The following is a 20,325-nucleotide window of genomic DNA, read 5'->3' on the forward strand; positions in this document are numbered from 1 at the left end:
AACCCGCTATATCTTAACTACAGGGTCACGGGGGTCTGCTGGAGCCAATCATAGCCAACACAGGGCGCAAGGCAAGAAAGAAACCACGGGCAAGGCGCCAGCCCACCGCAGGGCACACACACACACGCCAAGCACAGACTAGGGACAATTTAGAATCACCAATCACTAACCTGCATGTATTGGGACTCTAGGAGGAAACTGGAGCACCCCGAGGAAACCCACCCAGACACGGGGAGAACATACAAACTCTAAACTGCGAGGCAGCAGCGCTACCCACTGCGCCACCTTGCCGCACCTGGAAGCATTTGGCACAAATTCATGAAACAGACTCCATCTCTTCATAGGGGTTTGACAGACTGCTCTATTAAACCAAACATAATATGAAGTGGTGCTTGTAGCACTTAATCTGGGTCCACCAAGTGAGATCTGATGATGTTTATTACACCAAGATGTAGCCTGTTCCTTGCTGGCCATTCCCCCAGAATCTGATGTCAGTTATTGGCTCTGCCGTCGCACTCATAGATGGGAGTTTTGTGAGGCCTGAACTGCTGACCCACTCAGATACCTAGAACTTTCAGGTCCTCACATATGAACCAAAGGTGCTCATTATAGTTCATTTTCTCTAAAAGAGTTTCAAAGCTTTACACATAGATTTAATATTAGAAAATATTCGGGGTGCTCTGATCGATTGGCTGCCGATCCATATCAGTCGATTTTCACTAAAAAAGACTGAATTGGCTGATCACAAAAACTGATATTTTCAGCCCCTGCTTTCCTAAGCTTTATGGTAATTTAGTTGTAGTGCTCCTTTAGGCAAAGGTATTACAGTAGTTGAGCCAACGTGTATTTTTTTTTCAGCAAAATTTCGCAGTGTGAGCAACACGCAATGAGTGGAGGCTCGTTTTATCAGAGAGCGAGAGATGATTGGAACATTAGCTTTTACGTTAAAGAAAGTGAAGTAATAAACTGGAAAAAAAAAGTAATCGGAGAAGCCGTCCTGTGCAACTAGACAAACAGCAAGAAAAGCTACTTTAAGGAATTCAGACCTTTTTATTTTGTCTTTTAAATTAAAACGGACACCGCTTGAGGTTGGGCAGCAAGCTTGTTTAAAATGCAGCAGCTTACACTTTTAATTGGATAAAGAAAAGATAAAGACAAATTTGAAACTGCTGCTTAGTAAACAATAGGCTTTTATAAAGATTTGTACTCTGTTTATTATTTGCTGGTGTTTCTCATACAGCATAATTTTGGTAAGAAACAAGCACTACATAATTAAAATGGTAATCCATATTTACAGTGGTGTGAAAAACTATTTGCCCCCTTCCTGATTTCTTATTCTTTTGCATGTTTGTCACACAAAATGTTTCTGATCATCAAAAACATTTAACCATTAGTCAAATATAACACAAGTAAACACAAAATGCAGTTTTTAAATATGGATTTTATTATTTAGGGAGAAAAAAAAATCCAAACCTACATGGCCCTGTGTGAAAAAGTAATTGCCCCCTTGTTCAAAAATAACCTACCTGTGGTGTATCACACCTGAGTTCAATTTCCGTAGCCACCCCCAGGCCTGATTACTGCCACCCCTGTTTCAATCAAGAAATCACTTCAATAGGAGCTGCCTGACACAGAGAAGTAGACCAAAAGCACCTCAAAAGCTAGACATCATGCCAAGATCCAAAGAAATTCAGGAACAAATGAGAACAGAAGTAATTGAGATCTATCAGTCTGGTAAAGGTTATAAAGCCATTTCTAAAGCTTTGGGACTCCAGCGAACCACAGTGAGAGCCATTATCCACAAATGGCAAAAACATGGAACAGTGGTGAACCTTCCCAGGAGTGGCCGGCCACCAAAATGACCCCAAGAGCGCAGAGACGACTCATCCGAGAGGTCACAAAAGACCCCAGGACAACGTCTAAAGAACTGCAGGCCTCACTTGCCTCAATTAAGGTCAGTGCTCACGACTCCACCATAAGAAAGAGACTGGCCTGCAAAAACGGCCTGCATGGCAGATTTACAAGATGCAAACCACTGTTAAGCAAAAAGAACATTAGGGCTCGTCTCAATTTTGCTAAGAAACATCTCAATGATTGCCAAGACTTTTGGGAAAATACCTTGTGGACTGATGAGACAAAAGTTGAACTTTTGGAAGGCAAATGTCCCGTTACATCTGGCGTAAAAGGAACACAGCATTTCAGAAAAAGAACATCATACCAACAGTAAAATATGGTGGTGGTAGTGTGATGGTCTGGGGTTGTTTTGCTGCTTCAGGACCTGGAAGGCTTGCTGTGATAGATGGAACCATGAATTCTACTGTCTACCAAAAATCCTGAAGGAGAATGTCCGGCCATCTGTTCGTCAACTCAAGCTGAAGCGATCTTGGTGCTGCAACAGGACAATGACCCAAAACACACCAGCAAATCCACCTCTGAATGGCTGAAGAAAAACAAAATGAAGACTTTGGAGTGGCCTAGTCAAAGTCCTGACCTGAATCCAATTAAGATGCTATGGCATGACCTTAAAAAGGCGGTTCATGCTAGAAAACCCTCAAATAAAGCTGAATTACAACAATTCTGCAAAGATGAGTGGGCCAAAATTCCTCCAGAGCGCTGTAAAAGACTCATTGCAAGTTATCGCAAACACTTGATTGCAGTTATTGCTGCTAAGGGTGGCCCAACCAGTTATTAGGTTCAGGGGGCAATTACTTTTCACACAGGGCCATGTAGGTTTGGATTTTTTCTCCCTAAATAATAAAAACCATCATTTAAAAACTGCATTTTGTGTTTACTTGTGTTATATTTGACTAATGGTTAAATGTGTTTGATGATCAGAAACATTTTGTATGACAAACATGCAAAAGAATAAGAAATCAGGAAGGGGGCAAATAGTTTTTCACACCACTGTATAATTCTATCTCAAGAATTACGAACGTCTTGCTGATACAGTAAAGGAAAAAAAAAACACCTGTATAAAACAGCAAACAGCTGCAGTGCAGTTAATGATTAAAATGATTAAAACCTGTAAGTGCAAGTTAATTAACATTTAAAAACTGTTTCATTTCCAACATCAATTAATATATATTGTCAGAGATGGCTGGGGAGGCGACCCGGCCGGGAAGCCCAGGAGGACCAGAGGAGGGCTTGCGCCTTCCCCAGACCATGTTGGGGCGACTGCCCTGGTTGTTTTGGGGACCACGGGTAGGGAGCTTGGAAGCTCAACCCTGTAGGGGCCCGTGGTCACTGCAAGGGGGCGCCCTGCTACCTTCGGAGCCCTGGTGTGGCAGAAGTGCTTAGGGGAAGAGGAACAGGGATACCCGGAGTGCTTCCAGGTGCGCAGCCGGCACTTCTACGACACAGGGGAGTGTCGGGAAGCACCTGGAGCTTGTCCAGGTGTGGATATAAGGGGCCTCCTCCCTCCATTCGATGGCTGGAGTTGGGAGGAAGAGGACAGAGCTCGGAGGAGAGGAGTGCAGGCGGACAAGAGAAGAGAAAGGCATTGTGAAAGGCCTGGACTTTAGGGGTGATTGGTGCTGTGACACTGGGATTGTGCGCACTTATTATTGTACATAATAGTGAAAATAAACGTGTGTGTGGTGAATCATCATGTCTTCCTGTCTGTGTCCGGGCTATACCCCATAATATATATATTTATATTACTTATTTATATTACTGTATATTGGCGAAACTGTGTACATTACAGAAAAGAATTAAACAATATGACAGCTTGTAATTATGAGAAGCATTTTATTTTCTTCATTTTGTATATATTTAATCAGATAAAGTATGTATTGTAATTAAATTTTATCTATTTTAGTATTTTTATGGTCACTGAACAATAACCCAACAGAATTTCATTTTGATAACAATGAAAGAACAAACAGCACCTCTGGTCTATAGTTTAATCTCTATATATATAAAATCCAACATCTGTCTGTCTGTCGGTACTTTTCACGAGAGAACTACTTAACAGATTTAGATCGGGTTTTTTTCTATAATTTGCTTGAACATTCTGGTTGATTTTGTGACTTCCCTCATCGAGCTATGTATCATAGTTCGCTTGCAGGAGCAATTTATTCACACTAATCTGAGACAAAGGCTGCGGGCTGAGGGGAGGGGGAGACAGGACCTCAGAAGTGGAGAGCCAGGCAGGGCCCTCCTCACTCACATGTCAGTCTCCATTCGAATCAGTCTACCTGTCGCCACGTTTTGGAGTGTTCCTTGCCTCCGCTTAGCTAGCAATACCTGTTTGTTTATTGACTTTTAAAGTTTGTCCTGTTTCACTACTACGCGGGCGGTGCCATAAGAACTAGAGTTATGTGTTCGTATTTTCTTGTAAAAATTCTTGCTGCAACATTTTGGATTAACTGGAGGCTGTATAAAGAACAGTTTGAACATCCAGTGAACACCGCATTGCAGTAGTCAATCCTACTAGAAATAAATGCATGAATTAATTTCTCACGATCCTGTTTATTTAGAAAACACAACTAATTAAAGACAACATCGGAGAAACTTCATTTGATTTAAATGAAAGTTATAACTGGGTGTCATCTGCATACGACTGAAAATTAACATTATGTTTCCTAATGATAGATCCCAGTGGAAGCATGTAAAGTGAAAACAGTAAAGGTCCCAGTACTAAGCCCTGCGGGACACCATATTGAACTTCTGTGTATAATGATGGAGTCCTGTCAGCACATTTCTGTATATATTGGAATCGATTTGATAAATAACAACTAAACCAAGCGAGCACAGTGCATGTAAGCCCAACATCATTTTCTAGCCTGTGCAGTAAAATAGAATGGTCAATGGTGTCAAACGCTGTGCTTAAGTCTAACAACATAATTACAGTGGAGTTTCCTTCATCAAAAGATATCAGAATGTCATTTACAACCCGCGTTAGTGCCGTTTCTGCACTATGACCAGTGCAGAAACCAGACTGGAATTTCTCAAATAAATTGTAATGTGTAAGGTGTGACTGAAGCTGATTGGGGACTACTTTTTCTAGAAATTTTAGAGAGAAAGGGTAAATTTGAAATAGGCCTGTAATTATTTAGTAAGTGTGGGTCTAGGTCTGACTTTTTAAGTAATAATTTAATGCCCCTTTTAGTGCATCAGGTGCTGTGCCATGCAATAATGAACTACTGATAATGTTTAGAATAGGTGCTGCAAGTACATCCATTGCATTTTTTACTAGTTTTGTTGGCACTGGATCTAGGGAAGAAGCAATGGGCTTCATTTTAGAAATTAAAGTTAAGACTTCCTGCTCAGTTACTAAAGTGCTGAATGCATTGTGAGGCAGAGTCTGCTAAGCTAGTATTTGGTTTGTACTGTGATGCTGAGATCTGGGATCTTATATTTTTAATTTTCTCATTGAAGAAGTTCATAAAGTCTGTACTGCTAATATCTGTTGGTATTTTGCACTGTAGATCTGAATTCCCATTTGTTAATTTAGCAACTGTTCTAAACAGTACCTGAGGATTTTTATTATTGCTATCTATTATTGTAGAATAGTATTCTGAGCGAGCTTTAAAGAGAGCTTTTTTATATTTTTTAACACTCTCTGTCCATGCAATTTGAAAGACATGTAGCTTTGTTGTTCTCCATCTGCGTTCCACATTTCGACACTTCGAGCTTTATTGTTTTCATTAAACCAGGGAGAGTTTCTATGTTCTTTGGTCACTTTTGTTTTAAGGGGAGCCACTGCGTCCAGAGCATCTCTCAAGATCACATTATAATGTGATGTTAGCTGATCTAAATTGTTTTCCATGTTTACACTCGACTTACTCAAAGTATCTATAAATTTTGAAGCAGAATTACAATCTAGATGTCACATTGTCTTTGTTTTAATCTGTGAGCGCGTTGGCAAGGGCAGAACTAAATCAAATGTAATTAAGTAGTGATCAGAAATAACTTCATTTAATGGAGTAATATTTAAATTTTGAATTTCAACTTTGTAAGTTATAATTAAATCTAATGTGTGGTTATGATTATGAGTTGGACCTTTGACAATCTGACAAAATCCTACTGAATTTAACAAATAAGTAAAACATTTGCTAAAAGTGTCAGTTTCCACATCAATGTGTACATTAAAATCCCCCATCAGTACTACATGATCATAATTTATAGCCAAATCAGATAAAAGGTTGCTAAATTCAGTCATGAACAATGAATATGGCCCTGGTGGTCTGTAGACTAGCACTATAATTGTGTTGAATCTGTTTTAATATTTAAAATGAATGCCTCAAAGGATGTAAAGTTGCCTAATTTTTAGACATGATTTGCATTTTGTTACAATGAATTATTCCAAGGCCTCCTCCTGACCAGAATCTCTAGACTTATGAAGGAACGAGTATCCATCTGGTGACGCCTCAGCTAGGGAACAGTGTCACATTTACTAAGCCAGGTTTCAGTGAGAAGACACAGATCAGATTTTGTACTTAATATAATATCATTTACCAAAACAGCTTTACTGCCAAGAGAACAAATGTTCAATAAGCAGCATTTAAATCTGCTTGCTTCTTTCTGAACTGGAGATATATTTTTGTTTTAATTTGAAGTAAATTTCTATTACAGATGCCCCTGGTGGAGGGTCTGGTTTTATCCCTTGGTCTAATTATACACCTTATTTTTTGGTTATCAAGTAATTTAAGGTTTGCATCAAGACTAAATTTACTGGATGCCCCACAACAGGGATTATGGGTAACAGCTTCAGGATAGTAACAGGTGGGATAAACAACAGCCTGTGATTTAAGATCACATGACTGCGGCCTGGATGGTGCTCTATTTTGGGATAATACTTAAGATCCCCTCCAGTTAGGATGAAGACCATCTCTTTTGAAAAATCCAGGCCTTTCCCAAAAATCATCCCAATTGTTCACAAATGCTATGCTTTTATTTGCACACCAGCTTTCTAGCCAGCAGTGAAAGGAATGCAATCTGTTATAAATCACATCCCCTCTATATAATCTTAGTAAGGGGCCAGATACAACTAAATTCCAACATTTTCTTTTAGCTTTGGTGCATAGAGAGATGAAGTTCCTCTTTAATACCTCAGATTGCTGTAAATAAATATCATTAGTGCCGACATGCAGCAATAAGGTAAATACTACATCGTCAGCGACATGGTTCAATGCAGACTCTATGTCAGAAATATTGGGCCTGTACGGCATTTAACATTAACTGCTGGTTTAACATATTGGAATTATAACATTCCGCAATATGGAATCACCAATTATGAGCACTTTCTTATTCTCAGTTTCCACAGGCGCGCTGCGGAGTGCTGAGAATCTGTTCTGGGTCCGAATTGGTGACGTGGGTGCCGAGGGACAAAATTTTGGCTTCTTAGACCCCCGTCTTCCTGATACCCACTCGCCCTGTGGCTGAATTGCTGCTGCTGACTGACTACAGTGGGACCTGGAGAGACTAAAGCCAAATCAGAACTAGCCGAATTAACTAAACAAACATAGTCAATCCAATTTTTGGTTTGCCTAATTGCTATCAGGTTCCTAACGCGGTCCTCCAATTTGTGTATTTTCCCGACCAACTCTAAATGAACTAAACACTTTTGGCAGGTGAAGCTGTCTACACTGTCGGCCGGATAACCTGAACTGTACATGCTACAGGACACACAACATATGATTGAACTTTCTCCACAGGATTTCTGGGCTCTCCCTTAGAGGCAGGATGAGAAGCGCAGACATCCAGGAGATGCTCGGAGTAGAGCTGCTGACCCTCCACATCAAGAGGAGCCAATTAAGGTTGTTTGTGCATTTGGTACCAATGTCTCCTGGATGACTCCCTGTGGAGGTTTTATGGGCACAACCAGCTGGGAGGAAACTCAGAGAAGACCCAGATATCACTGGTAGGATTAAATCTACCAGATGGCCTGAGAAATACTTGGGATCCCACAGTATGAGTTGGCGAGTGTGGCTGAGGAAAGTAACGTATGGGCCTCACTGCTAAGACTGTTGCCCCTGTGACCCAGCTTTGGATAAGTGGTAGAAAATGAATAAATGAATGATAAATAATTGTATTTAAAAAAAAACAGTATAATAATTACTACTTGATTAAAAATGTAAAAATGTGATTTTGAACATATAGCAGCTGTTGAGATTCAGTGCCAAAAATCTTTGAATTCAACTCTCCAAATGGTGTGTACAGTGGTTTAACATCTGCCTTTGTACAAGATCACATAGCTTTGATACAGTTTTACTTTATCTACAGTAAGCGATAGCATTTTAATAATATTAAGCTGATAGTGCATTAACAGTGTTATTTTAGTAGCCTTGTTAGCAACAGTAGGCTAAGCTACAGAGGAGTCATTATAAAGTTTCTATGTCTGCATTTATATTGTAATTTGTCTTATTTAATGCACTGAGTGTGTTTGACATTCTGTATGCAGGACCTTGTAGGCTATCAGGTGCCATCTTAACATGTTTTTTGTCAATGCAATGGGCCTGTTAAGCAACAGTACTAACCTAAGGTGTTACATTGGACGGGATGAACGTTTCTTTAGTCTGTGGCATATGCTGTCTCAGGCATATTGTAAACTGTTGTATATCAAAAACAATGTGGGTTTTATTTGTATTGTAATTGAGAATTAGCCCCTATCAAAACTCCCACTGATGAAAAGTGGTCATTGCCCGTTTTGGCAGCAAACGTAAAAAGACACTAAACTGAAGAAAAACGTCTACTCTGCAGTGTTAGAAATGTCTACAAAAGGGTCAGACAGGCACGATCTAACAAGAGGACAGTTGTATCAGTGAATTGAAGGCCTTCACGAACTTGCCTCATGAAAGTTCTGACAAACCAATCATTGGTTCTGGGAGGTGAGGTTGTCACACACACGATATGGTTTTCATGGCCATAGTTCAAATTGTTCTCACTAAAGGTGGAGAGACACTAAGCTCATCCTGAAATATACTTGAGAGGCAAATCGAGCACTTTCAGTTTTTCTGAATCCTAAAGGATATGTCATTCATGATGAGGCAATTCTTGAACTTTAAAATGACAAAGTCTCTGCCAGGAATCATTTGGCAAAAAAAAAAAAAAATCAGCCCTACCGCTGCACCTTATTTGATATTTGTAACAGGAAGAGCAAAGCAACATGTAGTGTCACCTTGGCAAATCCTGACTCAAAGCCTCATCAGGGTGAAGTTAATGGGTGCTCCACATATTGATCTGTAATTCATTTTACTTAAATTCAATTTTATTGTCCCAAAAGGGAAATTTGATTTGTCAATAGAATTTACGGAGAGACCGCAATATAATGTTAAAAAACACAAAAGAAATTACACAGCCACAGCCATCAAATAAAAACTTAAAACAAATAAATAAAATATACCAGTGAGCATAATACCTATGGTGAAACATTAAGTTAAATACCTGCATATTAGACATAAACATTTAACCAACATTTAGGCTTGACTAATGACTGGTGCAAATACTAACTCTTCATCCTTTGATTTATAAACCTGTGGATGATTATTAAAGTTGAATTATTGTAGAAGTTTAATAGCAGTTGGGATGACAGAGTATCTGAACCGGGTGCTTTTTATCCTTGCAACCTTCAACCTGTGACCTGAGGTCGACAAATCAAATTGAGAATGTAGTTGGTGAGTCCTCTCTAACAGAAGGCTCACTGCTTTCCAGAATACTTGCTTGTTAAACAGGTCTGTGAGACTGGACTGTTGGGACCTTTTTATTTTACTGCTGCATTTCACAAACTGACTTTTTCTGTTTTTGTTGTTGACATTAATATTTCCAATCCAGACCAGCAGACCATAAGTAAAGACTGACTCAGTACGAGATTTATAAAACATTGACATGATGGTAGGACTCAAATGAAAAAGACACGGCTTCCTTAAACAATAGAGGAGATGCCATCTCTTTTTGCAGACGACTTCTGTATATTCATGAAAAGTCAATTCTGAGTCTTTGATTGTCCTTGAATTGTAAGAATAAATAGTTTAAAGTGACATTAATTTGAATGGTTTCTCCATGTTTGTGTGGGTTTCCTTCCACAGTCCAAAGACATGCAGGTTATGTGGACTGGTGACACCAAATTAGTCCCTGGTGTGCGTGTCTGTTTTCACCTTATGATGGGTTGATGACTTGTCCAGAGAGTGTTTCTATCTGTGCCCGTTGCTTGAAGGGATAGGCACCAGCTACCCCTACAACAAAACCCTGAATAAGTGGGTACTGGAAAACATGTAAGGACCAGTAAGGTATGGATTTTTTAGGGCTGCTGACCAAATCTGGGGTCCCTGGCTGTTTTGTCAATGTGGCCCGAGGTGCATATCCCAATTGGGCCATTGTTGGCTGCCCACATAGGACCTTTACTGGCCCAGTGTCAGTTGGGTTGCTGGTAAACTGTTTGATGAAATGACTAGAAAATATAAAAATGCCCAAACTTTCAAACCAGCTACCCAAGTCTATAAACACATCTGAATGCCACGCCATGCAGAAATGTTCTTACTTGTCTGTGCTTGCTCCAGATTTGTTTGTAAGCCCTTGTTTGTTTCCATTTCAATTTGGAGCTCATGCAGCTTTGTCTTTAAAGAAGTCTTCACTGTGGTTATGATATCATAATTGTTTTTTCAGAGTTTCTTAGACTGATTATTGCATAGCACAGAAAATTACGAGTAACTAAGCAACAAATTGCTAAAAACTAACCGAGTTATTGGTTTTTTTTTATTTAAAAATTAAACTTTTGCAGCTTTCAGATTGAGAAATCTATAATTACATAAAAATATTTTCAATTAACATTTGACTATTTAAAGTTACATTTTACTTTTAAAAAATAATATTGTACATGTGTATAGTTCTTATTAATGAAATCGATGCTGAGTACTGGGACCTTTACCAGCTTCCACTGAGATCTGTTTTTAGAAAACATAGAGTACATTTTTCACTCGTACGCAGATGACACCCAGTTATATTTTCGTTTTAGACCAAATGACGTTCCTCCAATGTTTTCCTTCATTAGATGTGTGTGTTTAAGGAGTGGATTGATGAGAACTACGTGTATTTGAACACAGACTAAACAGAAATGTTACTTATTGGAGGGAATGATGCTGATTACAACAATGTTTTATCATTATTTAAGTCAGTTGGAATCACCATCAGTTTTACTTTGAGTCACCCACAATCTAGGCACTATCTTTCACACTAGCATGTCATATAAAGCACACATTGCAAAACTAACCAAAATATGTTTTTTCTTAGTAATGTTAGAAAATTAAGGTGTTTTCTAAATATGCAGCATACTGAGAAATTATTTCATGCATTTATTTGTAGCAGGTTTGACTACTGCAATGAGGGGTTCACTGGCTGTTCAAATCATTCTTTGTATAGCTTTCAGTTAATTTACAATTCTGCTGCTAGAATTATTATAAGAACAAGAAAATACAAACACACAACTCCTTTAAGTCGTTACACTGGCTCTTGGTTAAGGTTAGGACTGACTTCAAAATCCTACTTTTAAATTATAAAGCCTTAAATTGCAGAGGCCCTGCTTACAAAACAGGACACACATTAAGATCTGAAGGTGGCGGTCTGGTTATGATTCCAAGGATTAATAAAATAACAGTGGGAGGTTGAGCTTTTAGTTCCAGGGCCCCGAAGCTGTGGAATGGTCTGCCTGCTACTATAAGAGATGCCCCTTCAGTCTCAGCTTTCAAATCCTGGCTGGAGACTCACAAATTTAGTCTGGAATACCCTGCCTAGAGCTGCTGATTAACTGTGACTACTTCATCTCTGTTGTTAGTCATTAGTATTAAAATATAAGTAATACAATATTCTGTTTCTCTTCTTGGCATCCTTATGTGGCATTTGGTGCCAATGCTGTACTCTCAGGTTGTTTGCCAGTCAACAGAAAAGTCACAAGGAGTACTGGAGGCGGCTTACTGGCCAAGGTCTCCAGGACTCTCACTGAGTGTGGCTTGTCTGACTGCTTTGGTTCTAAAATCAGCTGATGGACACATGTTGTTGCTGTTCATGTATGTTTTGATGTATTGTAATAAATCTGTATCCTCATATGTGATACCTATTATATGTATGTATGTGTGTGAGTGGTATCATCTATTTTTGCATTTTGCCTTTTATACTTTGTACTGTTGTATTTCTGACTTGGCCATAATAGATTGGCCATCTGGCTCTGTGAAGAGAATTACTTGTGTTCTATTTTGTGTTTTGCATTACACTGAGTTTTTGGACACCCATTGTACACTACATGGAATGGAGTCTCTCTCTGAATTGCCCTCCCCAACATTTCTTCCATTTTCTTTTTCCCTACAAGAGTTTTATGGGAGATTTTTTCTTGTCTTCTTAGGGAGTCAAGGCTGTGGGATTGTCATAAATCAGGGCCTGTTAAGGCCAATTGAGACATTCTTTGTGTGATTTTGAGCTATACAAGAATTAAATTGTTATTGTTGTGCAGAATTTAATCACATTAAAGATATCTGAAATGTTCACAAGTCAAAAGTAAAGCATTAAATATTAAGAGAGCTTGCCTCAGTGCCCTTGCAGCTTCAACCTTAAAGATGGTCCACTTTAAGAAATGGATCCTTATTTTATTGAAGTACCACTTTGTAAAATCATAAACCTGAAACAACACATGCGATACTAACTACAAAATGATGTTTTTGTTCATCCTGATATTTGTCTGTTATGTTTCATACTAAGACTACTAAAATGTTGGGACATTTGTCATCCAACTAGTCCATAAGAAAATAAATGCTTTGTGGTAAAAATAATAAATGGTTTGAAAACTTCACTGTCTTACCTTCATCCTCTGATGATAAAGTCACTGCAGTCAACCCTGAAAGCAACAAAACAAAAAGGATATGAGACAAAATCTATAAAAAGAAAAACTATTTTAAACAGTGAAAAAGCTAATAAAGCCTGTAGCACCACTAGACCTGCTTTTAAGGTTATTAGTTCCTTTCTACTGCATGGGGTGGCCTTTCCACAGATCCATGACTCCTGTACCACAAAGCTATCATGTCTTCTCTGTCCTACTCTGTCTTTATGGTGTTGTCTTTCTTTTTTCTATTAGTGAGCACTTGCTACAATTTACTTTAAAGGAGCCCAAAATAGCCCAAATCCTGAGTGGAGGCTGAGTGTTCTGACTTCTGCTGTCCAGGAGGTGCTTTGACCTTCTGCCAAGTTTCTCTTCAAGGAGGACCAGGCATCTCTAGCATCTGCTGGACTGTATAGCACCCTGAACGTGCCCACTTTAGCACTCAACATAGGCTAAACCTGGAAAATTAATGTGACCATCACATCTCCTGATCTTTTTGGAGAAGACAGACTTCAGTATTTTGACGTCCTGTTTATGTAATCATTTTAAAGTCTCTTTTCCTTCTGTGTCTGCTTTTTCCGTATTATTTTCCTTTGCATTTTTGACCTTATATGTTGATATCTGCTCCTGATTCCTTTTCTTCTTTAAACCTGCTGCTTTTTGCTCACCTTCACTGCTCAGAGTCCAGAGTGAAGCAAGCTGATGTGAGTTTTATGTAACACTTCAAGAAGCTTCTTATTTTTAAGGTTAGTGATTAGGCCTCATAGGAATTTGCAACAAATGTGGTTCTTCCTTTTATTTATTTATTTTATTGTCTTCCTGTCACTACCAAAATTCAGATGACTCAGTTGTAGATTTGTAAATATTTCTATTTTATGGGCTATGGTCACCTTAACATGTTGCACTTTTTTCACAAAGTTGTGTACGTTTGTTCCCTTTCAATTTTTGTTCACTACTGAGGTGTTCTAGTGTTCATTTGGGAGCTAATGAAGTGAAACAAGTAAGTGTCTACCTTGACTGCTTGAAGTTAGGAATTGGGCTTGTTCGGAATTTGCAATAACTGTAGTTTCTGCATTTTTTTTGTCTTCCTGTCACTACATAAAATGCTTTGCATGCTTAGAATTTTTTTATCTGTATTTTTACGTATAGCTCATCTTGACATGTTGCACTTCTCCCTTTCTTTCTCTCTGCATCCCTCCACCTAATGCTGTTCTGGGAAATTCAGTACTGCTGTGAGGATAGCTTGGACATATTGTTAGAGGAAGGCGAGGTAATAGTCAGGGAGAGTGAAAGAGATTAAAACTGGTGACAGTAATACAGAAACCTGATCCATAAGGACAAAACTGAAAAGTGAAAACGAAAGGAAGTCAGAGCCAATAAACACTTAATTAGCTTCAAAGAGTTTAAGTTACTTTTGAAAGTAATAAACTATATGGAGTTTGAACAAAGAGATATCCACCAAGGGATATCAAACATGATGATATTAATACCGGAAAGTGACTGACATGACAAGTGGTGACAATTGTGATTCACATGACTCACCAAGAAAAACACAGCTGTATTAAAAACAGCTACGCCTAAAATAGTATTGTAGTAAATTAAAAAAAACAATAAAATAAACTAGTCAAAGTCACTATAAAATCTCAAAATGATAGTAAAACTGGAATCTGCATGTTTTAATGTTCCTGAAGAAATACATTTATTATGTTAAATTAAAAATAAGCACAGAATCATGACGTGTACAGAGTACGCTACATTCAATCAGGGCCTTTTCTGCTACACTGTATTAATGCTGTGTGTGATCAATGATGGTGGTTGATCAATGATCAAAAGAGAACTTTTCTCACAATCTGGTGATTCTCCTTTTTAAACTTCATTGAACCATTAATTAACCTACCAGATTAAAGAGTCTAATTAGGAAATTATCCGCTTTAAAAGTGTTCACTTTAATGTTACTGCACCTCTGCTGCCTCAGACTCACATTAGGTGTGTTAAGGACACTCAAAATGATTGAGGATTATTGCAAACAAGAAGCAACCAGGAGATAAACGATCAACAAGAAATCATGGTCAAAACAAATAGTGAGGGTCAAAAATACCCGAATCAGATTGAGCTGCTTGGAACAAGGGGCATAACAATGTCATAAGTCAAAGTCAGAAGCCATTTAAACTAAAGAAACAAAACGAGCAGCATGGCCTACTTGGATTACAAGCTAACTTTCACTAAATAACGTGAAAAGAATTTATATTCACCAATTAACAGATACGATATCTACTAGATAGCTATAGACTTCCTGACAGTGTTCAGAAGCCATTAAGAAGGCTAACAGAATGTCAGGTTATATAGCGCCTTGACGTGTGGAGTGCCAGTCACAGGAGGTTCTGCTCAAGATTTATAACACACTGGTGAGACCTCATCTGGAGTCCTGAGTGCAGTTTGGGTCTCCAGGCTACAAAAAGGACATAACAGCACAAGAGAAAGTCCAGAGAAGAGAGACTGGGCTGATTCAGGGCTACAGGGGAGTTTAAGAAAAAGATTAAGACGAGACCTGACTGAAGTGTTTAAAATTATGAAGGGAATTAGTGCAGTGGATTGAGACAGCCACTTTAAAATGAGTTCATCAGGAACACGGGGACACAGTTGGAAACTTGTTAAGGGTAAATTTCACACAAAACTTAGGAAGATTTTCTTTACACAAAGAACGATAGACACTTGGAATAAGCGACCAAGTAGTGTGGTGGACTGTAAGACATTAGGGGCTTTCAAAACTCGACATGATGTTTTTTTTGGAAGAAATAAGTGGATAGGACTGGTGAGCTTTGTTGGGCTGAATGGCCTGTTCTCGTCTAAAGTGTTCTAAAAGATTGCAAGCACTGCCATGTTTATAGAGAGCATCCTGTGTTGTCTCAAGTGCAATTGCTGTCACCTGAGCATAGCAAACAGTGTTCTGAAATGCAAAAATCAAGACAAAAATATTCCACCAAAACACACAAAGCAAATGACAGAATTAAATATGTGATGAACTGAATTATAGAAGAACATTACAACAGGGACAAAGGTGAAGACATTTAAGAGTAATAGGAATTAGAAAGTGGAAGGCATTTATTTAAGTGAATTTATATTTGGCAATGATATTTTATATGCCCTGTTACCAAGAGTCTTTGATAATCTTTCATCTCTAACAAATGGGATGGATTCTGCTATTCTTGTAAAAGATGTATGTTCACATTCTCTAAATGTTTTTAGTCCTACTCTTGTGGCCCTTGTGGCTGCTCTGCTCCTCACTTTCTACTTATGTTAAGCCTGAATTCTGCTTATTTTACTGCATTTCTTCGGGGCGGAATTGGTAGCTTTTATTCAAACTGGTGTGGTGTTATCTTTAGTAGGGTGATGGGGTGTGATAGTTTATGAGAAGAAAAGTATCAAGATGACCTCCATACTAAACTAACACCAATCACTATGGCATTTCTAACCAGCCTAATGTCTGAAAGAGTCCTCACCTCTGCTTTATCTTGGCGGTCTCCTCCACCAGCTCTTGTAAAATATCTCGCCTCAACTGGCATGCTTTTACCTCCACAGCAAATCTCAAATTAAAATACTCACTTTTAACCTTCTTGTGCAGTTCAGGGTTGTGGAGAGCCAATAAACATCACAAGGCAGTAAGCTACACCTGAGTAATCGGCCAGTGAATCACAGGACACACTTATAGACTGCTAATTAGGACTTGTAATTTTACCAAATGCACTTTTTTAGTGTGTCAGAACAAAACTGGAATACCAGAAGAAGAACCCACATAATGACTAGATGTCCAAACTTCAGACCTTCCACTGAGACTTCAATCCAGGAAACTTGAGCTATGAGGCCAACAGGATTAACCATTGCACCGCTGCACAACATAGTTACATAATTATACTGATAGTGGAAAAGAAGGGGTGCTATCAAGCCCTCCTGAAGCCCAGAATATCACTTAACAAAGACAAAGGAGTACAACAAGGTGAACATTTTTAATGAAAACAAGACACAGGGAAGGATAAATAAGTGAAGCAAAATAAAGTACAAAATCCTAGGAAAATAATAAACCTTCCGCCAACGTGTCCTTCTGTACGGGTTTTTGTCACTCACTACCAATCTACTCTCTCTTCTTCCTGCGCATTACGTGCTCACATCAACCGTCCTGATGACTCCATGGCCTTAATATGGCAGATCTTCAGCACACCACCCTGCTTTCTGTGCTGTCTGACTGACATTAGTGGTTTGTGTTTATGGTTTCCTCAGAGAAGCAGCAAGCTCTTAAACGCTATTCATTATATGGCATTAAAAAACCATATCTTACTTTTACTATAAAAAGACTGTAGCTTGTACACTTGTTTATCTCACGCTAAATATCATGTGCTGCGGTGGGCTGGCACTCTGTCCGGTGTTTGTTTCCTGCCTTGCACCCTGTGCTGGATCAAAGATAGGGCCAAAGGTTCACCTTCCGACAGGACAAAGTAAGGACAAGAAAGGAATGGCTTAAAGACAACTCTGTGAATGTCCTTCAGTGGTCCAGACAGGGCCCAGACTTAAATCCAATCAAACACCTCTGAAAGTAGCTATCCACTGACAGTCTCCATCCAACCTGACACTGCATGAGAGGATCTGAAGAGAAGAAGGTTGTCATGCCAAACTCAAAATGGCTCTAAGAAGTTGGAATTGTTGCCAAATTTAGTTCAACAAAGTGTTGATTAAAGGGCCTGAATACTTGTGTCGATGTGATATTTCAGTTTTTAATTTTTAAACAATTTGAAAATTGCCTAAAATCCTTTTTACGTATTCATTCAAAAAATTACTCTAAATGTAAGAGAAATTGTAACTTTTTTTTGCAGACATGAATTCTCTGCTCTCTGTCAGTATTAGTGTGGAGTGAAGCATATAAACTGGATAAGCCAAAATTGTGAACACTCCATAGCGACACATACACTTGTTGAGATTTTATTAACAAAATGGGACAGCCAAACCCCAAATCAGTTTGCTCATGTCATGAGCTAGAGAGTTCCGAAGCACCAAGTTTCAAACCTTTAGTAAAAAGCCCCACAAATGGAAGGATGTGGCAAACAAAGAATCTTTATAAATAAAAACATTTATAATACACACATGTTCTGAAAAAAGGCAGCTGGGAGGAGCACAAAAGGCACAGAAGGAGATGCCTGAAATAGGCCATCCAGTGGCCAACAAATTCAAATACAAAATCTGAAAAAATGGTAAAAACAAATCCATGAACATCCATCCATCCAATATATCCTAACTACAGGGTCACAGGGGTCTGCAGGAGCCAATCCCAGCCAACACAGGGCACAAGGCAGGAAACAAACCCCGGGCAGGGCGCCAGCCCACCACAGAATCCATAAACACCAAGAACTAATTGCACAGCAAAGCAGAATTCACCAAAACCACAAAGCGCATTCAATGAACCGCAAGGGACTGCTTGTCTCCTCAGCCCTTACAGAGTTGAGGGAAATCCCTTCATGATGAGGTACAGGTGGCCCTGCCTCTTGGAGAGCCACCCTCAAAATACATGAAACACAGCAGAACAAACATAGACACAAATAAATTAGATAATACACCAAACTAATAAAAATATGTAATACAAATCATAGACATAAATAACAATATTAACATAAGAAAAAGAATCAAACAAGCACTAAAAAGACATACTGTAAAAAGGAACGTAAACACCCTGGCTAAAACATAGCAGCTCACACAATACTTTATGTAATTTATTAATTTAAAATATTATTTAAATCAAACTGAAAACTCAAAATTTCAACAATAAATATTATTATTATCAAAGGAAAAACAAAGACAAAACAAACAAAATACTTTGCAACAAACATGACAGAAATCAAAATTAAGGATGAATTTCAAAACTAGGACACTGAAAAAATTAACTAGTCTAGCAAACTGGAATTAATTTCAAGTCAATATCCACAATTTCAAAGTACGAGAGTCCAAATCATTAAATAACCAAACGACTGCAAGACTTACAAAGGGAAAGAGCAGCATGGAGATGAAGATCTCTGCTTCAAAAAGTGAATTAGTGACTTTTTTTATAGGCACTTTATGCAGGAGAACCATTTCAATATATAATAAAAAATAGATTGAAGGATGTGTGTGAGTATCCGTTTTAGACTGTAGGAGGTGATCTTAAGTCTTCTCTGGTCCCACAAAATGACCAACTAAGGCAAAAGTATCAAAAAATGAAAGACTTAGTGATGGGAACTTAAAGCACAAGAGCGGGAAGAATATTTTTTTAAACAGAGTATTTATAAATAAAAAAATACAAAATGCCAATGTGTGACAGCAGAGTATGAGATCATGGAGCAAAAATAAAATTAAGTATAGAAAACTTTAAAGAGCAAAGAAATGCCCATTTTAAATAATAAAAACATCTGTAGACAAAAACAAATAAAATGACACCCCAGTGTTTTTCACCTCAGTCTTTTTAATGTCTCATTCTTTGTACTTTTTCAGTAACTTAAGTGTTAACCTTTTAATTTTCATATTAACTGGATTTCTTAGCAGTTTGCACCCCTAAGATGTAGTCTGTGAATCCCCAACAGGCCCCACGCACAGTGCGTGATCTGTGTATAGGAAGGGTCAGCTCTGATGATCACTAATGCTAATATTTAAATAACCAGATTCAGCTGCACAAAGTTAAGTAAAGTGAACACCAGGGAAGCAGCAGGTCCAGATGCCATTCCGGGACGTATTTTCAAGATCTACGCTGATCATCTTGCACCAGTGTTCAGAGTATTATTCAATCTCTCTTTAACCCAATCTGTTACACCAACATGCTTTTAAAGGTTCACCATTGTCCCTGCACCTTAAAAATCACGTCCAACCTACCAGAAGGACTGCCTTCCCATTGAACTAATGCCTATATTAATGGAGTCTTTCAAGAGGCTAGTCAAGAATTACATATGCTCTTCACGGACGACAGAGCTAGATCCATTACATTTCACTCCAGTAGGTCCATGAATGATGCCTCTCTATTACATAAAGTTGTAGCCTACCTGGACAACAAGAGAGGAAACTGTGAAAACTCTATATACATAGACTAGACATTTAACACAATAAAATTCTTTAAACTCATCACCAAGCTCATGAACCTGCATCTGAACCCTTCACTATGCACCTGGAATTTTAACTTCTTAACAAGCAAACCCAAGGTGGTGGCCACACTTCATCATCACTCATCCTCAACAAAGAGGCTCCACAGGGCTGTGTTCTAAGTTCTCTGCTGTACTCCCTCTACACATATGGCTGCATGGCTGCACAGGACTCTAACATCATTGTCAAGTTTGCTGTTGACACAGCTTTGGTAGGCCTGATCTCTAACAACAATGAGCAGGCTAACCTGGATAACGTGAAGGGTATGTCACACTGGTGTCAGGTCAATAGTCCTCTCCTAAATGGCTGATTGTTGACTTTGTGAGAAAACAGTTGAGACACGACCACCACTTCAGCTTTAACGACACTCA

At 38.6% G+C, this 20,325-nt stretch overlaps 1 protein-coding gene across 2 annotated transcripts in view; it reads right to left on the reverse strand.

Moving 5' to 3' along the window:
- The window catches only part of LOC120518734 (basement membrane-specific heparan sulfate proteoglycan core protein-like), a 92,958-nt gene that overhangs the window by 60,594 nt on the left and 12,039 nt on the right, over positions 1-20,325 (reverse strand). For both annotated transcript variants that reach the window (XM_039741676.1, XM_039741677.1), the window contains exon 2: positions 12,788-12,823. In XM_039741676.1, coding sequence (XP_039597610.1) covers positions 12,788-12,823 — 36 coding nt within the window. The remainder of the gene's footprint in view (positions 1-12,787; positions 12,824-20,325) is intronic.

This window comes from Polypterus senegalus, chromosome 18 (assembly GCF_016835505.1).
Source record: "Polypterus senegalus isolate Bchr_013 chromosome 18, ASM1683550v1, whole genome shotgun sequence".
Taxonomy (NCBI): domain Eukaryota; kingdom Metazoa; phylum Chordata; class Cladistia; order Polypteriformes; family Polypteridae; genus Polypterus; species Polypterus senegalus.